Genomic DNA, 18,700 nt, shown 5'->3' on the forward strand with positions numbered 1-18,700 from the left:
GTTTTTGTCACTTTTGATCTGATTTTTCTTGCACAGCATGAAAAATATGGAAATTTGTTTAGAAAAATTACACGTTTAATTTATACTAGATTGCTTAGATTATATTAGATTAGATATTATTAGATTATATTAGATTGTCTTAGGGAGGAAGGAGGAGGAAGGGAGAGAGATTTGGACCTGGGTTTTTGCAGAGGTGGATGTTGAAAACTATCTTTGCATGAGTTTGGAAAAATAAAATACTATTTTTTTAAGAAAAAGAAAATAAGGGGCAGCTAGGTGGCACGTGGATAGAGCATCAGCCCTGAATTCAGGAGGACCTGAGTTCAAATGTGACCTCAGACACCTAACACTTCCTGGCTGTGTGACCTTGGGCAAGTCACTTAATCCCAATTGCCTCAGCAAAACAAATAAATAAATAAAATTTTTAAAAAAAGTAAAAAGCACTCTAGATTTGGATTCTGGAAGTCCAGATTCAAATCCCAGTTCTGTCATGGACAAGTCCCTGCCCAGCTTGAGGTCTTAAGTTTCCTCCTCTGGAATACAGAGGGTTTGACTTTATGGATTCATCCCTAAGATGCCTTGCTGGCTTTAAACTGTAAGATCCAGAATGTTTCCCCTTTCCAGAATTCTGGGGCCCGAGCACTCACCCACACACTGGTCCCACTGGGAGTGAGGGGTGAAGCCATTGGGGCAGCCACAGCGGTAGCTGCCCACCATGTTCCGACAGCCGTGCTGGCAATGGTGACTCCCATCACATTCGTCTACATCTGTAAGAAAACAACCCACTGCCCCATTCAGCTTACGGTCCTATGGTCCTAGCAAACCCCCATTCTGCCATGAGAGGGGGCTTTGGCTAAATACTGTTAGTTCCCAGTAGTGGAAGGCAGGGACCGCTGAGCCCAACTACAGAGCTGGTGACTACGTATATGTGGTCATGTAAACTTGTACACGTATGTACATGTATGTACATGTACATGTAAGCTTGCATGCTACCCACATCTTCACAGAATGTGAAAACATTCAGAAAGTTCCCCACAGCCTCGGGCTTTCTCCAGTAACAAAAATCCACCTTTCTCCTAAGCCTCAGCCCTTCTCAAATCTCCCCTCCCTGGTCTCAGCCGTGACAGACTCCAGGTCCCGAGCCCTCACAAGGACCCATTTCTCACCTTCGCAGCTGAGTCCCGTGCTGTCCAGGGAGAATCCTCGCTGGCACTGACAGCTGTAGCTGCCTGGCGTGTTCTCACACAGTCCCTGCGCTCCGCAGAGACCTGGTTGGGCCATGCACTCGTCACTGTCTGCAAGGACAGATTTGAAGGTATCCATGAGAAGGGGGAGGAAGTCAAGAGCATCATGGAGGCGGCCCCAATGGGGGAAGCAGTCAGGGCCTTTCCTCTGTGTCTGTACCGAGCATGGGAGGAGGAATATCCACACCTGGATCCTTCCCGTAGCCTGCAGGTTTAGAACAACTTTCTTTCTTTCTTTCTTTTCTTTCTTTCTTTCTTTCTTTCTTTCTTTCTTTCTTTCTTTCTTTCTTTCTTTCTTTCTTTCTTTCTTTCTTTCTTTCTTTCTTTCTTTCTTTCTTTCCTCTCTCCCTCCCCCCTCCGCCCTCTCTCTTTCTCTCTCTTTCTTTCTTTCTTCCTAAATATATACATATATACACAAAAAATCTAAACATCTAACTATATCTATGCATAGATATAGCTAGAATTAGAAGGGATCTCATAGTTCATCTGGTCTGCCCCCCTCATTTTACAAATGAGGAAACAGAAGCCCACAGTGATTCACCTAACATCATACTGATAGGAAATGGCAAATTTGTAATGATAATCTGTCTCCAAATCCCATCTCTTCCCATTATTGTGCCATCTTCCCACAAATGTTTGTTGCCTTGAATTTGAGGGAAGACAAGCAGCTGTGTCAGAGTGGATCAAGCAATCATTGTAGTGGACAAGAGTTCAAATACTGACTTTACCCTTTGCCCACAGGACCTTAGGCCAATGACTTAGAAGCTTTGGCTTTGGAAATGAGGGATGCTGGGTTGGATGATGCCTAAAATTCCTTCTCTTTCCAAATTTTGAGATTCATGGCAGATTGCTATGATTCTCATTTAGGGACTCCAAGGACTAATCTCAAATTTGGAAGAGTCTCTTGGAAGTTTACGGTCTGACCCTTTCCCCTCTCCCTACCCCAACTCAACAGCTGAAGATCACGGGCCTTTTCCTCCTGACTTCCCCTCTCTGCTCTCCAGTTCCCACAGGTCTCTAAACTCCTGCCAGTCTGCCTGGACATTCATGTTTCATTCTCTGCAATCCCCTCGTTTCTGTTAGTTATCTGATTTTGGATCCATGCATGTCTTGTGTACTCTGCTTTCCAGCCTGTGGCTCTCCCCTCTCCCACACTAAATTATTTTGTATTTTTGGTGGTGGGGAGGGACAGGGCCACAATCTCTGATTTCATCAGCACAAAGTACAGCTGCTGAGGGGACTCCCACTCTGCCTGCATCTGCTCTGACACTGGGGGTCTTTGGGTGCATTAGCGTATGATATCTTGCCCAAAGTCACATTCCTGCTCTCTTGAACCACCCAACTTTAGGGCCAGCCCTCTCTACCTTATACTTCCTTGTACATAAGTATATGTGTACCCACATTGCTCCCCAATAGAATGTAAGCTCTCTGAAGGCAAGGATTTTTTTTTCTCTTTATATCCCCAGGGTCTAGAGCTGTGATCAGCATGGAATAGAGGCCCCATAAACGTGGTCAGCTGGTCAGCTGGGTCTGACCAGCTTAAGTGACAAAACTCTGAGGGAAACCAGGGCCAGAGGATACTGCGGCAGCAAATTCCACCCCTCCCCTGTCCCCGTACCCACCAGCCTCCCATCCAGGGTGGTAGGCGACTCACCAAGGCAAGAATGGTGATGCTGTGTGAATCCAGGGGGGCACTTGCAGGTGAAGCTCCCCACAGTGTTGACACAAAGGAACTGGCAATTGTGTTGCTTGGTGGAACATTCATCAAGATCTAATGAAAATTGTGATAATGAGAACCACCACTGGAAACCCAAAGGCTATTGTCTGCTAATGTGCTCCTCAGAGCTTGAGAGCTGGCACAGACCTTGGAGGGCACGGAATTCAGTCACCTCATTTTATAGATGAGGAACCAAAGGACCAGAAATGGGAAAAAAGACTTGGCTTATGACCACACAGCCAGTGTCTGAGCCAGGGTTCCAGACCCGGGTTTTCTGAGTTCAAGTTCAAGACTCTTGCCACCCTCTCCACCCCATCTTCCCTTTCTATCCCCCTCCCCCTCCACTGTACCAACTTGTGTCTAAGGCACTGAAGGATCCCAGCCTCTGGCCCCTTTATTATCCTCAGATGGGCCTACAGAAGATGGAGGACAGTGCTCAGATCACTGGTGGCCCCTGGGCATTCCAGGGGAATGGTTTGGGCACCCAGTGGGGGCCATGTGTAGATTACTCTCATTTCCCAGGTCTAGGTGAGGGATGGGGGCAGCCAAAGGGGAAAAAAAACCCTTGGGCAGGAATGGGTATGAAAATCTTCCTCCCTGCCCCCCTCTACCAAGTGTCCCATGGGGTCCCCAAAGAACAGGACCTGAGAGAGGACTCCAGGGCCAGGAGCTTCCTGAAAAGCTGGAGATGGACAAATGACTCATAGCTAATCACCCTTGTCTTCCCCTTTCCCTCCTTCCAGGTCAAAACCCTTCAACTGCCCAGGTCAAGGGAGAGAATGTTTAGTCACCTTTACATGTCTTGCCATTTCCCTGGAGGAGGTAACCCCGGGGGCAGGAGCATTTGAAGCTGCCCTCCGTGTTTTTGCACAGGAAGTTACAAGGCTTTGGAGACTGTTCACACTCGTCCACATCTGGATAGGGGTGGGATGGAGAAATCAGAGCATTCAGACATCAGGGGGATCTCCCCCATCCCACAAGCCTCTCTTCCTCACATCCCAACCAATCCTCCTTCCCTGAGCCCTCCTGCTGCTCCCTCATTCCGAAATCTCTGTGGCTCCCCAGCCCAAACTCCTCAGCCTGGCATTTCAGGCCCTCGACAACCTGGCACTACCCTCCCTTTCCAGTCTTGTCCTTTGTTCCTCCTTCCCATGCACTCTATGCCCTAGTCTGTCCACCAAACATCCCCTAACTCTCTCATTACTTCTGCAACTTCACTCACTCTGTTTCCCAGGTTTGCAGCGCCCTCCCTCTTTCCCTGTTAAAATATCATGCATCCCTTAAAGCAAACTCTAGATCCTCTTCCCTGATCCCTCTGGTAAGTAATAACCTCTCCTCTCACACTTTACCTGATATTTTGCCTATTCCTCTCTGACATATTTATCATGGAATATTGTACAGTAGAGTGATCTGGCTTTGTGTTTTATCCCCTTTCTAAACTGTGAGTTCTGTGAAGGCAGGAACTGTTTTAGATAAACTTGCCACAATACCCATCAGAAGGGGCACTTGTTGAATATATGAATGTATGGATGGAGGAAGGAAGGGATATTTGAGTGAATAAAAGAATGAATATGTGAAGGAAGGAAGGAATGTGTGAATAGATAAAAGAGGCTATTAGAGTGAGGCTGGGGATACAAGGAACCAGCATGAACACGTGAGAGTAGAACTCAGTTACCCTCAGAGGCCTTTAGGGTTTATTTAGTCCATTCCTCAACCTCCAACTAAAAACTAGCCTCTTTTATATTTAAAGGTATTCTAACTCTCAACCTTCATGGCCTTAGCCCTGGAATCTATGGCCTTAATCTGTGGTACTACAGTTGACCAGATGTCTAATAATAATTTTCATTTCTTCCTCCCTCCCTTTCTTCCTTCCTTCCTATCTTCCTTCCTTTTCTCCCTCCCTCCCTCCTTTCCTTCCTTCCTTCCTTCCTGTCTTCTCTCCTCTCTCTCTGTCTCTCCATATCTCTGCCTGTCTTTCTTTCTCTCTCCATCTCTCTCCCTCTCCCAATTTCCCCTCCATCTCTTCCCTGCTCTCCCTCCCTCCCTCCCCCTCTCTTTGTCTCTCTCCATGTCTTTCTCCCTATTCCCCCCTCCATCTCTGTTTCCTGTCTCTCTTTCCCTTCCTCTCTCTTTTCCTCTCCTTATCCCCCTCCCTCTCTTCTCATCCTCTCTCTTCCTCCTTCCCTCCCTTTTCTCCCTTTCTCCCTCCCCTCTTCTCTTCCTTTCTTTTCCCCTCTTCCTTTCTTCTCTCTCTTTCTCTCTCTCCCTCCCTCCTTCCTCCTTCTTCTCTCTCTCTTTCCTCTCTTCCTCCCCGGCATATACATACATGCATATATATGTGTGTGTGTGTGTGTGTGTGTGTGTGTGTGTGTATCTACATACACTTTCCTATAACAGTACTGGAAGGCAAGGAGTACAAACACTATCCTCTGCATTTTATGGATGAGAATCAGAGAAATTGAGAAAAGCCCAGTTGGTGAGTGTTGGAGACAAGCTTTGATTTTGGTCTCTCCTGTCCCAAATGCAGTGCTCTTCCCTTTCCCATGTCCTCCGGACTTGTTCTTGTTTCCCAGGATTCCTATTCTGGCAGGTGGGGATAGAGCCACTTACCCACACAGGCTGTGCCAGCAATGTCAGGCGTGTACCCGGTCTCACAGTGGCAGCGGAAGGAGCCGATAGTGTTGATGCACTGACCGTTTTGACAGAGGTTGGAGAGAACTTTGCATTCATCAATGTCTGAAAGAAAGACGTATCATACCATGGCCCCCATAATCCTCTGGGGTTCCTGGCATAAAGTTCTAGTCATGAAAAGAACTGTCACCCTTCTATTTCTTACTGTGGCTCCATGGTAAAAGCTGAGGCTGAGTTTTTAAGAAGATTTCCACAATGACTCTTTCTGACCTGACCCAAGTTCTCCTATTTGCGAAGCAGCCAGAGCTCAGCTTCTCAGCTCCAAGTCTAGTGCTCTATCCACTAATCCACACTGCTTCTTGACATAGGCCACGGTTACTAACGGACAAATGCTGCTTCCCCAGAGATTTTACCATCCCTAAGACACATAAACAGGACCCTCTCCCCTCGGTTTCATTCCCCAAACTGAGAAAAGGCCAGATTCCAGGACCACAGAGGGCATAGAAACTCCCCTGATTCTCAGCCCCAATTCAATTTTTCAGACATTAAAGACACCCCAAGGATTCATCAAATAATCTGCAATATCTTTTAAAAAGGGGGGGGGAGGAGAAGGAGGAAGTTCTCAGCGGAAATGAATCCTTAGAATGGCTTTTTGAATGTCTATAATACCCCCACAGGGGTTCTCCAAAGGTCTTTTTTCTGTGTGGATACTGACCCTGGCTGAACTTGCTGTCATAAATTAAGCCTGAATAAGAAATCACATATGGACACTGACATGCCCCCAAGGCAAGAACGGCAATGACCATTTTTATAATAATGTGTGATTTCCAAAGTGCTTTCTTCTAAGCAGGAGGTAAACAGTTCAAGCATTTTATCTCCTTTTTACAGAAGGGGAAACTGAGGTTCAAAGAGAGGGGAAAGCGACTTATTTAAAGCTACATGTATACAAGCTGGGAGGCGCCTAACCTCTGCCATCCGTGGTATAGCCAGGGCCATGAGGGCACATCTTCCTGTGCTGGGCAGTGCCAGGGAGGGGGCAGAGCTCACAGAGGGAGCCCCAGCCTCGGCCCCCATCACAACAACACTCAGCTTTCGTGACTGGGTTGTGGTTGGTGGAAGACAGCTGGCATGTGGTCTGCAGTACCTCAGTGAAGCAGGAACCTTGGCGCGTGTCTGGGGAGAAATCAAAGGGAAATGCATGAGAGATAAATAATAACGCCCCACATTTTTGAAGTTTTTTTTTCTACAAGATACCTTTCCCCAAATAGCCTGAAATATATAGTACATTTTTTTTGGTGAGGGCAGGGGGCTCTGGGTCTCTGATTTCATCCATATACGGAACTTCCAGTGTGGAAACTCCCTCCACAGATCCAGATTGACAATTTTTCTCTGACTTGTATTATTTTTATTTCTGTCCTTTAAACTTAAAAACAAAATAGGGAAAGAAAAAAATTGCCATGCGCAAAGCAGAATATAAGAGAGGATTCCAAATATAAAGCAATACCTTTCTATTTCAAGAAAGCCTATATAATAAACACTACACATTATGTTCAGAGCTGTTTGACTTGTAGTATAAGAGGTAATATGACTGTGGTCACAGAACTAATGTGGGTCAGAGGCAAGAGAAGAAATGAGTTCTTACTGACACCAAGAACAGTTCTCTTTCTGCTACATTAAGCTGTGCCTAATATGGGGATAATATACCTATTTTACAGATGGAAAAAGTGAGGTTCAGAGAGACTAAGTGATTTGTGCAGGGTCAAATGGTGACAGCTGTGTGTCAGAGGTGAGGGCTTGAACCCAGGTTCTCTGACTTCCTGAGTCTGGAGCTCTTTCCAGGACATGGATCACAGAGGGACAGACCTGGAAACATTCTAAGGGGAAGGGCTGAGTTGGGGGAACCATTCAGAGGCACCTACCTAAGCACTCAGTGCCTGTGGGACTGGCCTGGAAGCCCTCGTTGCAGTCACAGTGGTAGCTGCCCACAGTGTTCACACAGCGGCCATTGGAGCAGAGGCCAGGCTGGGTTCGGCATTCGTTCTCATCTGAAGGGGGAGAAAACACCAGCTCAAGATCACCCGGACTTCCAGCCCTGATCTCCCCGGGGTCTTCCCTCTGCTCTTAGGACAGACAAACAGCTCCTCTCTCGGCTCTGAGGCTCTCCCTTGACTCCATAAACACAGAGACCAGCTCCCAGCGTCCCCTTCAAAGAAACTCTTCCTGCTTTGCGAGATGGCGAGCATCTCCTCTGGAGAAAGGAGTCCAGAGCCTTTATCTTCCCCCAGGGAAAATTAGATAAGACCCGTTCTCTTGCCCTGGTTGGAGTTCACAGTCCGGGAGAGGGCTGCACCATTTCCATAGATAATAATACCTGCCGATGTCACAGTGTCTAAATGAGAGACCAGTTCTCTGGGGAAAGGTTAAGGGTTGGACTGTTTTCCCTGAAGAAAAGAAGGCTGAAGGTTGATGATAAATGGCTGTGGAAGTGACACCTGTCTCCCATTTCCAGTTCTCAGCATTTTGTTCTATCCCTATTTCTCAAGGCCCTGAAAGCTCAGTCAGCCATTTATCAAGCTCCTACTATGTGCTGCTAAGGGCTGGGGTGGTTGATGAAAAGGGTGGGGGACGGAGAGAAGGACAGGGCTAAAAGGATGAGGCTGGAATAGAGATGGGACAGAAAGGGGTGAGAACAAGAAAATGGGGAGAGAATGTTAGAGGGACAGAGACAGGGGCAGAGTTAGGGGCACGATGATGGGAGATCAAAGGAGGGGAACAGAAATAAAGCTCAAGGAGGAGAGTATGGTTCTGGTCCTTGTCTGGGTAGGGGCCTTGGGCTACAGATAAGGGTGGGGAGCAGGGCAGATGGGACCAGGGTTTGTAGGGCAGAGAAATGGGGGGAGTACTGGGAGGATGGGAATGAATCAGAGGCTCTGGGACGGGGACCGCATACAAGGATGGGAAGACAATGGCATACCTAGTCTGGGGCTCTGGCTCTTACCTGTGCAGCCTTCCCCATGGGCCCGGAGCTGTAGGCCAGGAGGACAGATGCAGGTGAAGGTGCCTATCAAATTCTTGCAAAGCATCCCCCGGGCTGGGCAGTCATGTAGTCCCTCTGCACACTCGTCCAGATCTGCAGTTAATCACAGGCTGGAGGGGACTGCACAGCCCCCACCTCCCCCTCCTGCCCTCATTCCCATGGGGGTATCCCTCCCTCCATGCTGGCCAGCCCAGCCCCAGCCTCCGTCCTGATCCTTCACAGGAAGGGGTTCTCCCTCAGGGCGGTGTGAGGCCCCTCATGGGACTGTCTGACCGGCAGGATGGTCTCTCTCCTCTCACTAGCCAACAATTACAGTCACAGGACTCTCATTCTAGTCTGCACTGAGAGCCTGAAGTAACAGCCTTGTAAATGGTCCAACAAGGGCTGCAAATTTCCCATTAAATATCCTTTACACTAGCAGCCTCCCAATCCTCACAGTGTCTTCCTCACCTGCAACCTTCCATTGATCACCTTCCACCCATCTCATCTTCCTTTCATCCAGCCTCCTCTAGCTGCAGCCTTCTCATTGTCCATCTGGTCTCTCTACCTCTCATACAGCCTCCTCTTCTCCCATTCAGACTCTCCCACTATTGCCTCCTCATCTCCAATTAAATCTCCCAACTTCCAATCTAGTCTCTTTTCCCTTTCAGCCTCTTCACCTCCCTTCCAATCTCCTCACCTTCCTTGCAGCCTCCTCACCTCCCTTGCAGCCTCCTAACCTCCCACCCAACCTCCTCACCTCCCTTGCAGTCTCCTCACCTCCCACCCAACCTCCTCACCTCCCTTGCAGCCTCCTCACCTCCCCTGCAACCTCCTCACCTCCCTTCCAGCCTCCTCCCCTCCCTTGCAGCCTCCTCCCCTCCCTTGCAGCCTCCTCAGCTCCCACCCAACCTCCTCATGTCTCATCTAGTTTACAGCAGCCCTGGAGGTTTTAAAACTAACCTTTACACATGACTCGGTCCTCTCTCAACATGTAGCCAGAAGGGCAGGTACATTCATAGGAGCCCTTGGTGTTGATGCAGCGGAAGGCACAGAGCAGTGGGTTCAGGGAGCATTCATTAATGTCTGTGGGGACAGACATTATGGGGAGGCCAAGGGGAGGTTGGGGAGGGGGTAACTTGAAGACCATCGCAGTCCTAGAGCTGCCACGCTCCTGCCCAGCCTCACAAAAATCTCAGACCATCAGAAAGGCCAACTGAGTCCAAACCCCTTGTCCCAGTGGAGAGACTGAGGCTTGTCCGAAGCCACGTGAGTAAGTACTAGGACCCAGGTTTCCTGGCTCCCGGGTCAGCGGACCTCCTCATGGTGGGTGTGCCCACCCTTCCCAGGATGCCCATTAGATCCTTTCAGGCTGACCCTCCCCCACCCCCAACACCCCTGGGTCCAGTTCTCACCCTCGCAGGTCATCATGGGGCCCGGCTCAAAGCCCTCATCACAGGTGCACTCAAAGCCCCCCACGACATTGGAGCACACTCCATTCCCACAAGGATTTCCAACCGAGCACTCGTCCATGTCTGCAATTGAGAGGGATACGTTAGCTGGTGTGTAGAGACCTCTCCTGGCCAACAGCCCTTTCTCCCGCTGCTGTGGAGTTGGATTGTTGGCTGTGGGCTCATCTGATCCTGAATTATTGGGGTCTGGGAAGCCCTTTACCCTGGACCCAATCCCTGGGGCAAGGAGGAACAGACAAGGGATCTCCTGAGAGTCTGTAATTATAAAGTCAGAATGGAGCTTAGGACTCGTCTCTGTAACTCATTCATTTTTCAGTAGGAGCACTTCTCAGCGCCACACTATAGCCTCTCCATCCCTCCCAAGTTTCCCTGTCTATCCCCTCTGCTTTCATCTCTCTTCCCACCAAAATCTTAATGCTAATAGTTAATCAGTGCAAGTTTATGTGGGCTCTCTAACCACCAATCCCTTGTTCCCTTGTTTTATCACTACTCTATCCTTCTCAAACCACCCTCATCATCTACCTTTTTTTGCTCTTCCTCAAATACAGCTAAGCAGTCACACACACAAGCTACAAACTGATATTATCCGATATCCCGTGGCCCTCACTGCTGCAAAGCAACCCTTTCATTTGTCCCTTATTCACTCGGCAGCACCCCTCCCCACTTGGTGTGTTTCAAATCTCTCCTTTCCAATCACTCAGGTTGGAAACCTCGCCTCCTTACCTTCCCTCACTTACCATCTCTAATCAGGGTCACATCCTATAGGTTCTACTTTCATGACATCTCTTAGTTCTAGTCCCTTCTCTTCACTAAGATGTCTATTAGCTCTCATTAGGTTTTTTCCTGGATTTTCACAGCAATCTCCTATTTGATCTCCCCTGTCTGGGGCTTCTTCCTTCTCCAAGCATCCCATCCAACTTTCCAGATGGATTCCATAGTACTTTCCCTCATAAAACTCTTGTGTTCCCCTTAAGTCTTCTGTTCTCCAACATAATGTCCTCAATTTCTACAACTGAGTCTCATATAACAGGTTCTCTCATTCTGTCTCCATCCTGGACTGACTCCACTTTGTCAATCTCTCTCCTAAATGTGGTCCTTGGCTTGAATATGACATTGCAAACTGGTTAATGAATCATAGAATTTGAGAGCAGAAGAATTATCTGGTCCATTAACCCAATTTTACATATGATTAAAATAAAGTCCAGCAAATTCTGACTAGGACAGAGGATTTTGGGACTATTGCTTTCCTCATTCTGAGTAGATTTTTTTGGGGGGTGGGGGGAAACTCAGAAAGTACTGTTAATTCATATTGATCTTGTATTACAGAAGACCCTCAGATCTTTTTCATAGGAAAAGATGCTGTTTTCATATATTTAGTAGGGACTCCCCCAATCTATTATTGGGACTATTCCACCTCCTCACCAGTATTTTTGCCTACATTTGGAGCTTGTTCTTCTGACTGATGAGTTTCTGTGCAAGATTAACATTTTATGAGGTGCCCCAGGGCTGCTCATTTCACTCAGTGGAGTGAACACTATTTCTCTACCTCTTCACCAAGCCTTGACCCCATGCCAGTACCCTTTTCCCAACCTTCCCCTTCATTTACATTTTCTAGTTCCCCTTTCTCTTTCATATTCTCCTAGTAAAATAAAAGCTCTTTGAGAGTAGAGACTATCTTGTTTTCTTTTATTTAACAAATTAGCACTTAGCAAATGCTTAATAAATGCTCCATCTAGCCATCTGTCTCGCTGTGTGTTTCTGTCTATCCATCTGTCTCTCTCTCTCTCTCTCTCACTCTCCATACTTTTGGCTAAAATGACAGCCTGAGGATCGCAGATGTAAGGGGAGAGTGGCGTAGGAAGGGAGCTTGAAGGCACTAACCCACACAGTTGACACCAGTGTAATCCAGGCTGTAGCCAAAAGGACATTCGCAGCGGAAAGAGCCGTCTGTGTTGATGCAAACCCCGTTGACACAAATGCCAGGGTTCTCTGAGCACTCATTTACATCTGTAGAGACAGGAAGCCAGAAATGGAGCTAGGAAAGCTCCCTTGCCAAGACCCTCAACCCCTAGCACATTAAGGGATCCAGGGTAGGTGTATATGGGCAAGGAAGGAAGATCTAGGGAAGAGCCAGATCCAGCAAGGGACACATCCTCAAACAGTTTATCCTGTCCTAGGTGTGGCCTTAGAACTTGGTCCAGGGCCACAGAGAAAGCTCTGAGAACAGAATAAGTTACAGGTGAGTAGAGGCTCAGAACTTGGTCCCCTTGGCTAACCTGCCCCAATCTAGCACACTGGGATGAGGACTCATCTCACGATGAGGATCCATAGCAGGATACAGTTGCAATGTAAGGGGCTGGAGCCTGCCCACTCCCATTCTTTCCCCTCTCCAGATGGGTAAGGGTGAAGTTGCTGTAGAAAATTCCATCTTAGATGTGTCAGTGGGCTGCCATTACCCTCGGGTTGGCTTTCTTGGCCAAGACATATGTTCTGGTACCTCCAGTGCCAATTGTCTCTACATGACCTAAAAGGTTTCTCTGGAAAACTACTTTCTTGGAAGTCGGAGGAAAGTAGGAAAGGAAGAAGTAGGAAATTACTTCCAAGAAACCAAGATCAGATGTGCCTGATCCAGACCAGCAGCATCCTCACCAGTCACAGCCAGGAGGGATGTGAGTGTTGGCTACTTAACACTGTGAAGAATGAGAAGGACCCTCCTGCAAAGGCTCCTTCAGCCTCTGGGCCTAGAGTCTGAGGCAGCTGGCTCACAAGTGCTGAGCAGTCCCCATCACTGGTCTGGAGAGGTGGAACCCTCAAAAGATAAGGGATCCATTTGCTTGAAAGACTAGTCTTGGAAACATCACAAGCAACATCACAGTGGTGGGTGAGAGGGGCCAGAGAAAGCACAAAACTCTCATAGACAACTTTGAGTCAAATCCTTTCATTTTGCAGAATGGGAAACTAAGACAGAGAAGGAAGATCACCTGCTGAAGTTAATGAGTCAGGGAAAAAAATAAAGGCTAGACCCTGTGGCTTCTGATTCCCAGCCAAGGATTCTTCTCCATGCATGGTGTTGCCTCTGTAGAGGCAAAAAGGGCAAACATTATTGAGGACTGAAGATAGGGCTTACCTTCCCGTGAGTCATCAGGGCCAGGCACAGCCCCATGGCCAAAGGGACATAGTTCTTGGAAGGCACCTGGAGGGCAAGGAACAATAGAGATTGTAAAAATCCCAACTCTGTGGGACAAATTGAGGGGCACCAAGGAAAGTCAGGGAGTTTCTCAAATGTTCTTCAGCTCTCTCTCCAGAATCCAAGGGCTAAGCTGGACCCTGGAAGGAGCCCTGGCTCTAAGTTTAAAGAACTCTGCCTCATCTGATGTTCTGTTCTGAGGGACCTACCAGTGCTGACAGTCTATGTTCTAAGAGGTCTCTGATATTATAAATTCTTTATATATATTTTACATATAATGTTTTTTTCTCAGTTACATGTTAAAACAATTTTTTAAACATTTAAAAACAAGCTTTGAGCTCCAAGTTCTATCCCTTCTTTTCCTGCTTCCCCCACAACCTGAGATGGTAAGCAATCAGGTTATACATGTGCAATCATGACATTATGTAGTCTAAGCACCTTCCCAGATGTATAGGGGCCACCCCAGCTCTGAGAATCTGAGTTTTAAGGGTCATTTTAGCTCTGATGTTCTGGGTTTTAAGGATCCTTTCAGTTCTGACGTCCTGTGTTCTCAGGGCCCTCCCAGCTCTGACATCTTAGATCCTAAGGGCTCTCCCAGTTCTAACATCCTGTGTTCTGAATCCCAGTTCTGATATCCTGTGTTCAAAGGGCCCACCCGCCTCGGACATCCTGTGCTCTAAGGACCCTCCTACCTCTTGATGTTCAGTGTTCTAAGGGTCCTCCTAACTCTATGTTCTAAAGAATTTCTATCTGTCCTTAAATAGGACCCTCCCCTTCTTTCTATCTTCTTCATACATTTATCTAAATGTCTGAGGTAAATATCTGGTGCCAGAAAGTAGCATCTCCTTCTTCCTCTATTCCCTTTTCTGGCTCCCCAGCTCGGTTCCTTAGGGTCTTCAGTCCTCAGGGATCAGGAAGGGCTACTCACCACTGCCCTCCTGGGGACACAGTTCGCAAGGATCTCCCCATCCTTCTCCAGGCATCTTACTGCAACAGCATCGGGCCTTGGTAGTGTTGAAGGCTTTGGGGACCGAACACCTTCCATTCTCAAAGCGAGTGAAGCAAAAACTCTGACGAGTGTCTGTGGGACAGAAGTCTTGAAGTCACCTCACAGACATGGGGGAGATGGGAACAGGATGGGAACTACTGACTCTTTAAGGAGAGCTTCCTAACCATTTTGTGTCCTGGAGTCTTTGATAGATAGGACTCCTTCTAAGAATAATGCTTTTAAAATCATAAAATAAAATATATAGGATTACAAAACAAACTAATTATATTGACATACATTTATAAAAAAAAATTTAAAAAGTTTGCAGGTCTCCAGTTAAGAATCCCTACAACAGAGGTTCAAGAAAATGCTCCAGAGAGAAAACACCCTATCCTTCTAGAGAGATGGAACCTTTATTATAGAAAAGCCTTTTTACTATGGAAAGAAACCTCTCTTAAAGAAATAGCCCTTCCCCAACCGAGCTAGAGCCAAGGCTATCTACCAAGGAGAGGAACACGGTCCTCAGGATCATACCATGCACTCTCCAATGCTATCCCGCTCTTTCCCCTATCTCTAAGAAAGCAATCCCTCCCATGCAAAGGACCACTCTCAGAAGATTCGCTTGCCTTCATTATGGAAAAGCATCTTTTTCATAGAAAGTCCCCAACCAGAAAGGATCTTCCCTGAGAAAAGCGCCAACTCCCCAACCTCAACAAGAAACCTTTCCCCAACAAGAGAGCCCTCTACATTCCTCCCTAAATGGAAAACTCTAGGAGAGAGAATGCTTATCAGGTTTGCCAGCAAAGATTAGAATTCTTACTTAAAATTCCAGGAAACCTGATAACATGAGGATTCCTGCTTGTGAGGTCAAGTGGGGAAGGAAATTCTATCTTCAAGACTCAGTCTAATTAGATCTGTCTCATTCATTTCAGTGAGTGTCAGTAAGGTGATGACAAATAGAACAGTTCTCTGGCTTCTGTTCCTTCCCAGGGGTAGAGCTAAATAGGGGAGGGGAATGAGCAATTCTCCTTCCTTCCCCTACCCATTCTTCTCCCCTGTTCCCTTTCTTTGTATCTTCAGAAAGGTACTGGCTCGTTATCAGTTTCCTGGAGATCTACAAACATCACTGACACCTTCTCTCCATCTATTCTCTATATATCTTGCTATCTTCCCCACTAAAATATAGCTTCTTGAGGGTAGGGACTATGTGTTTGCCTTCCTTTCTATTTTTGGTGCTTGGCACAAATTAATTAAAAAATGATTTAATTCTCTATCTCACATTTAGGGAATTAATTTGTATGAAGATGTGAGATTTTTTGTTTTCATGTCAATCAATGGTACAAAAGTCATACTTGGACAAAAATTTATGTAAAAAGATCTATTGGTCTTGTGATTCAACCATATAAGAAGCAGACAAGTAGATAATCTTGGCCAGAATTGGGAGAATCAGAAAGTTCAAAATGAGGGAGGAGATATAGCCTATCAGCTCATAGCTAGACTATTGCGTTCAGTTTTGGGTGGCCAACTTTACCAAAAGCAAGTTGAAGCAAATTCAAAGGAAAGCAATCTGGATGGTTCTGGGCTTGGAGATCAGGCCATTCAAAGATCAATGGAAAGAAGGAGGAGGTTGAACCCAAAGAAAAGGAGGCTCAGAATGAGGGTGGGGAAGGATATAGATTATTGTCCTGAAACTTCTGAATGGCCATCATGTGCAAGAGGGATTAAATCTGAGATTGCTCAAGTATGGGAGGGACATGGCATCTGAAGTCACTCCAACTCTTTGAGGTCATTTCTAAACATCCCAGTCTTGATTTACTGGAGGAAAAGTCTCAGCATTTTCTGAGCTCTAATTCCAGGGTCAGTCTACTTCTAATCTTCAGCCCTAGCCATTACAAATCATTCCTAATAAGAATTCATCCCCCTACCAAGAGAAGAAAAAGCTCTCTTTTTGTCCCAGAGGGAAGCTAGACTCACAACTTCTGATGCTTATTTTCTGAATAACAAAACCAGGCTCCAGGCATGAGTTCAGATTACTAGCTATCAGAGCACTTGGCTACATCTCTCACCTCTCCTTCCAGCTCTGTCTTTGAATTCTATGTCCCATATCCTGCCCACTGCCTGCTTAGCTTCTCTTCCATTTAGATCCCCCTCAAGACCAGGTTCTCACCAAAGCAGCGACGTCCATTGTCGGAGAGAACAAAGCCAGGTGGGCAGAGGCACTGGAAACTCCCAGGGCTGTTGGTGCAGGTGCCAAATAGGCAAAGGTTGGGCTCCTCATCACATTCATTGATATCTAGAGGAAGAGGGACATAGGAATGGCAAATCTGTTGGCTTTCTCCCCATCAGAAGGGTGGTGGGATGTGTTTCCAGCACTAGGTAAGGGGTGGAGGATAACTTCACCATTGCATAGATGTGGGTTGAGCCTTGGATCCAGTACCTGCTGGCTGGATGACCACTGGAGTAAGTCAACTAATGTCTTTGAGTTGGTTTACTCAACTTTGGCAAATGTTGGAGAAATTGAGGGAGAGACATGTTTTCAGTCATGGCCAAGGTGAGAATTTATTTTGTTCAACTATGTATATTCATGATTAGGGTCTTATTTTTGATTAGGGTTTTTTTTTTGTTTATTTGTTTAATGGAGGCTATAGGGAGGAATAGATTATAAATGCATATAATAATAAATTTTCAAGAAAAAAATTTTAAATGTTTGGTCCATCAGTTGATTATATAATTGTGAGTTACTGTATTATTACTACATGTGATTTTGGGAAAATCCCTTTTCTCTTTGGGTTTTAATTTCTCATCAGTAAAATGGGGGGAATATTGAATCAGATGGTTTCTGAGATCCTCTGACTGAACATAACCATTCCCAGAAGCCCTGCTGCTTGTTTGGATCAGGAAAAGAGTTTGGATCAGGGACTCACCTATGCAGCTGTCATCTTGTACTTGGTAGCCAGGAGGGCAGATGCAGCGGAAAGCTCCATCCAAGTTCTGGCAGGTCCCAGGTGAACAGGTCCCGGGAAAACTCACACACTCATTAATGTCTGGCAGGAAGAGAAACCATCAGCTGCTTAATTTCAGAGCCAGAGAATCAGGGCAGGTGCTTGGGGATTCCAGGATGGTAAAAGCTCCAGGATACCTTCCACCTATGGAAGTCTACACTGCATGAAAATGGGCTAGAGGCAGGTTTTAAGGTAAAGAGAGAGTCCATTACCCATGGTCCAGCTCAGACTCTGGGAGGTCTGCATCTATAAATTTCCAGACTCATTGTAAATTCTATAAATATCAGTGGCAGGAAGAGGGATTCTTCTTTCTTCCCCAGAGGAGACACTAACTAAAAGTCCAAGTCACTTCTTTGGTTGATTTTGGGAGAAAAAAATGAAATGTTCACTTTTTAAAATAAACAAGAAATCTCTGCTCAAAAAAACATAATTAGCAATTGAGAAAAATATAGATTTCTATCACCTTTGTTCAAGCCTTCCTCGCTTCAGTTAACTCTCCATCTGCTATCCTACCTTCCCCTCTTATTTCTGAAATAAAGGGAATATTTTAGTAGAAATAAGTTTTGCACAGAGTAGAAAGGACTTTTTATTTTAGTTATGACTTTCCTACATTGCATTTCCAATTAATTCCTAAAGTGACATATGGAAAAACATCCATTTTATTGTTTAGAGCCTTCTCCTCAGTCTCATTCCTAAAATAAAACCTGGTGCTTTGGATTATCTAGACCAGGGATTCTTAAACCCCCCCCCCCTTTTTTTGAGGGGTAGAAGGTAGTTCATGTTCTCTTTGACAGTCTGGTGAAACTTATGGACTCCTTTGCAGAAAATTATTTTTAAAAACCGAAGGAAAAGTATATTTCAATTAGTGAAGGTTAGTAAAAATAAAGATATATTTTCTCATCCAAGTTTGCAAACTATTTGAAATTTATCCATGCACTTATGGGGTATTATTTGGATACTTAAAGGATATTCTACTATGTCTCTAGAGGGGTGGAGGTGGGAGAGTGGCAGGGAACAAAAAAAATCGAGCCATTAAAAGTTGCTTATGGCTCATAACTCTGGTTGCCTTTACTGGAAGTCATGCTTTGGAAGAACCAGCAACAGTAGTTCTTACTGGAATCATGCCCTGTGTTGCATGAAAACCATGGATTTCCCTCTTTAAATATCTGACCCTAATGGGGATAGTCCAGAATCCTAAACATTAGTGCCTTGGGAACAGGAAGGCAAAGTGCCCTCAGCCATCCTCTTGGGAAGCAGCCCCCATGAAGATGCAGCCAGGTAGCTGCTCCTATAGATCCATTCTCATTTCCAAAGCCCTTGATGTTGTCAAATGGGTTGACATCAGATATAAGATATTATTTAATCAGTGGAAAAGGCATTGCCATTTACTTTGCTGCTGCACCCTCAGGATCATGGGAGTTTTCTTATCTGACTTGTAGCTGA

General features: G+C 46.1%; 1 protein-coding gene across 1 annotated transcript in view; it reads right to left on the reverse strand.

Annotated features, from left to right (window-relative positions):
- Nucleotides 1–18,700, reverse strand: part of FBN3 (fibrillin 3) — a 103,203-nt gene that overhangs the window by 8,038 nt on the left and 76,465 nt on the right. Inside the window, exons 47-61 of the mRNA XM_031948293.1 lie at nucleotides 17,180–17,299; nucleotides 16,423–16,548; nucleotides 14,196–14,348; nucleotides 13,208–13,273; nucleotides 11,962–12,087; nucleotides 10,024–10,143; nucleotides 9,572–9,694; nucleotides 8,591–8,722; nucleotides 7,512–7,637; nucleotides 6,559–6,765; nucleotides 5,572–5,697; nucleotides 3,753–3,875; nucleotides 2,899–3,015; nucleotides 1,167–1,295; nucleotides 648–767 (exon numbers count right to left, since the gene is read on the reverse strand). Of these exons, the coding sequence (XP_031804153.1) occupies nucleotides 648–767; nucleotides 1,167–1,295; nucleotides 2,899–3,015; nucleotides 3,753–3,875; nucleotides 5,572–5,697; nucleotides 6,559–6,765; nucleotides 7,512–7,637; nucleotides 8,591–8,722; nucleotides 9,572–9,694; nucleotides 10,024–10,143; nucleotides 11,962–12,087; nucleotides 13,208–13,273; nucleotides 14,196–14,348; nucleotides 16,423–16,548; nucleotides 17,180–17,299 (1,914 nt within the window). The remainder of the gene's footprint in view (nucleotides 1–647; nucleotides 768–1,166; nucleotides 1,296–2,898; nucleotides 3,016–3,752; nucleotides 3,876–5,571; nucleotides 5,698–6,558; nucleotides 6,766–7,511; nucleotides 7,638–8,590; nucleotides 8,723–9,571; nucleotides 9,695–10,023; nucleotides 10,144–11,961; nucleotides 12,088–13,207; nucleotides 13,274–14,195; nucleotides 14,349–16,422; nucleotides 16,549–17,179; nucleotides 17,300–18,700) is intronic.

The sequence above is a fragment of the Sarcophilus harrisii genome, chromosome 1 (assembly GCF_902635505.1).
Source record: "Sarcophilus harrisii chromosome 1, mSarHar1.11, whole genome shotgun sequence".
NCBI lineage: Eukaryota > Metazoa > Chordata > Mammalia > Dasyuromorphia > Dasyuridae > Sarcophilus > Sarcophilus harrisii.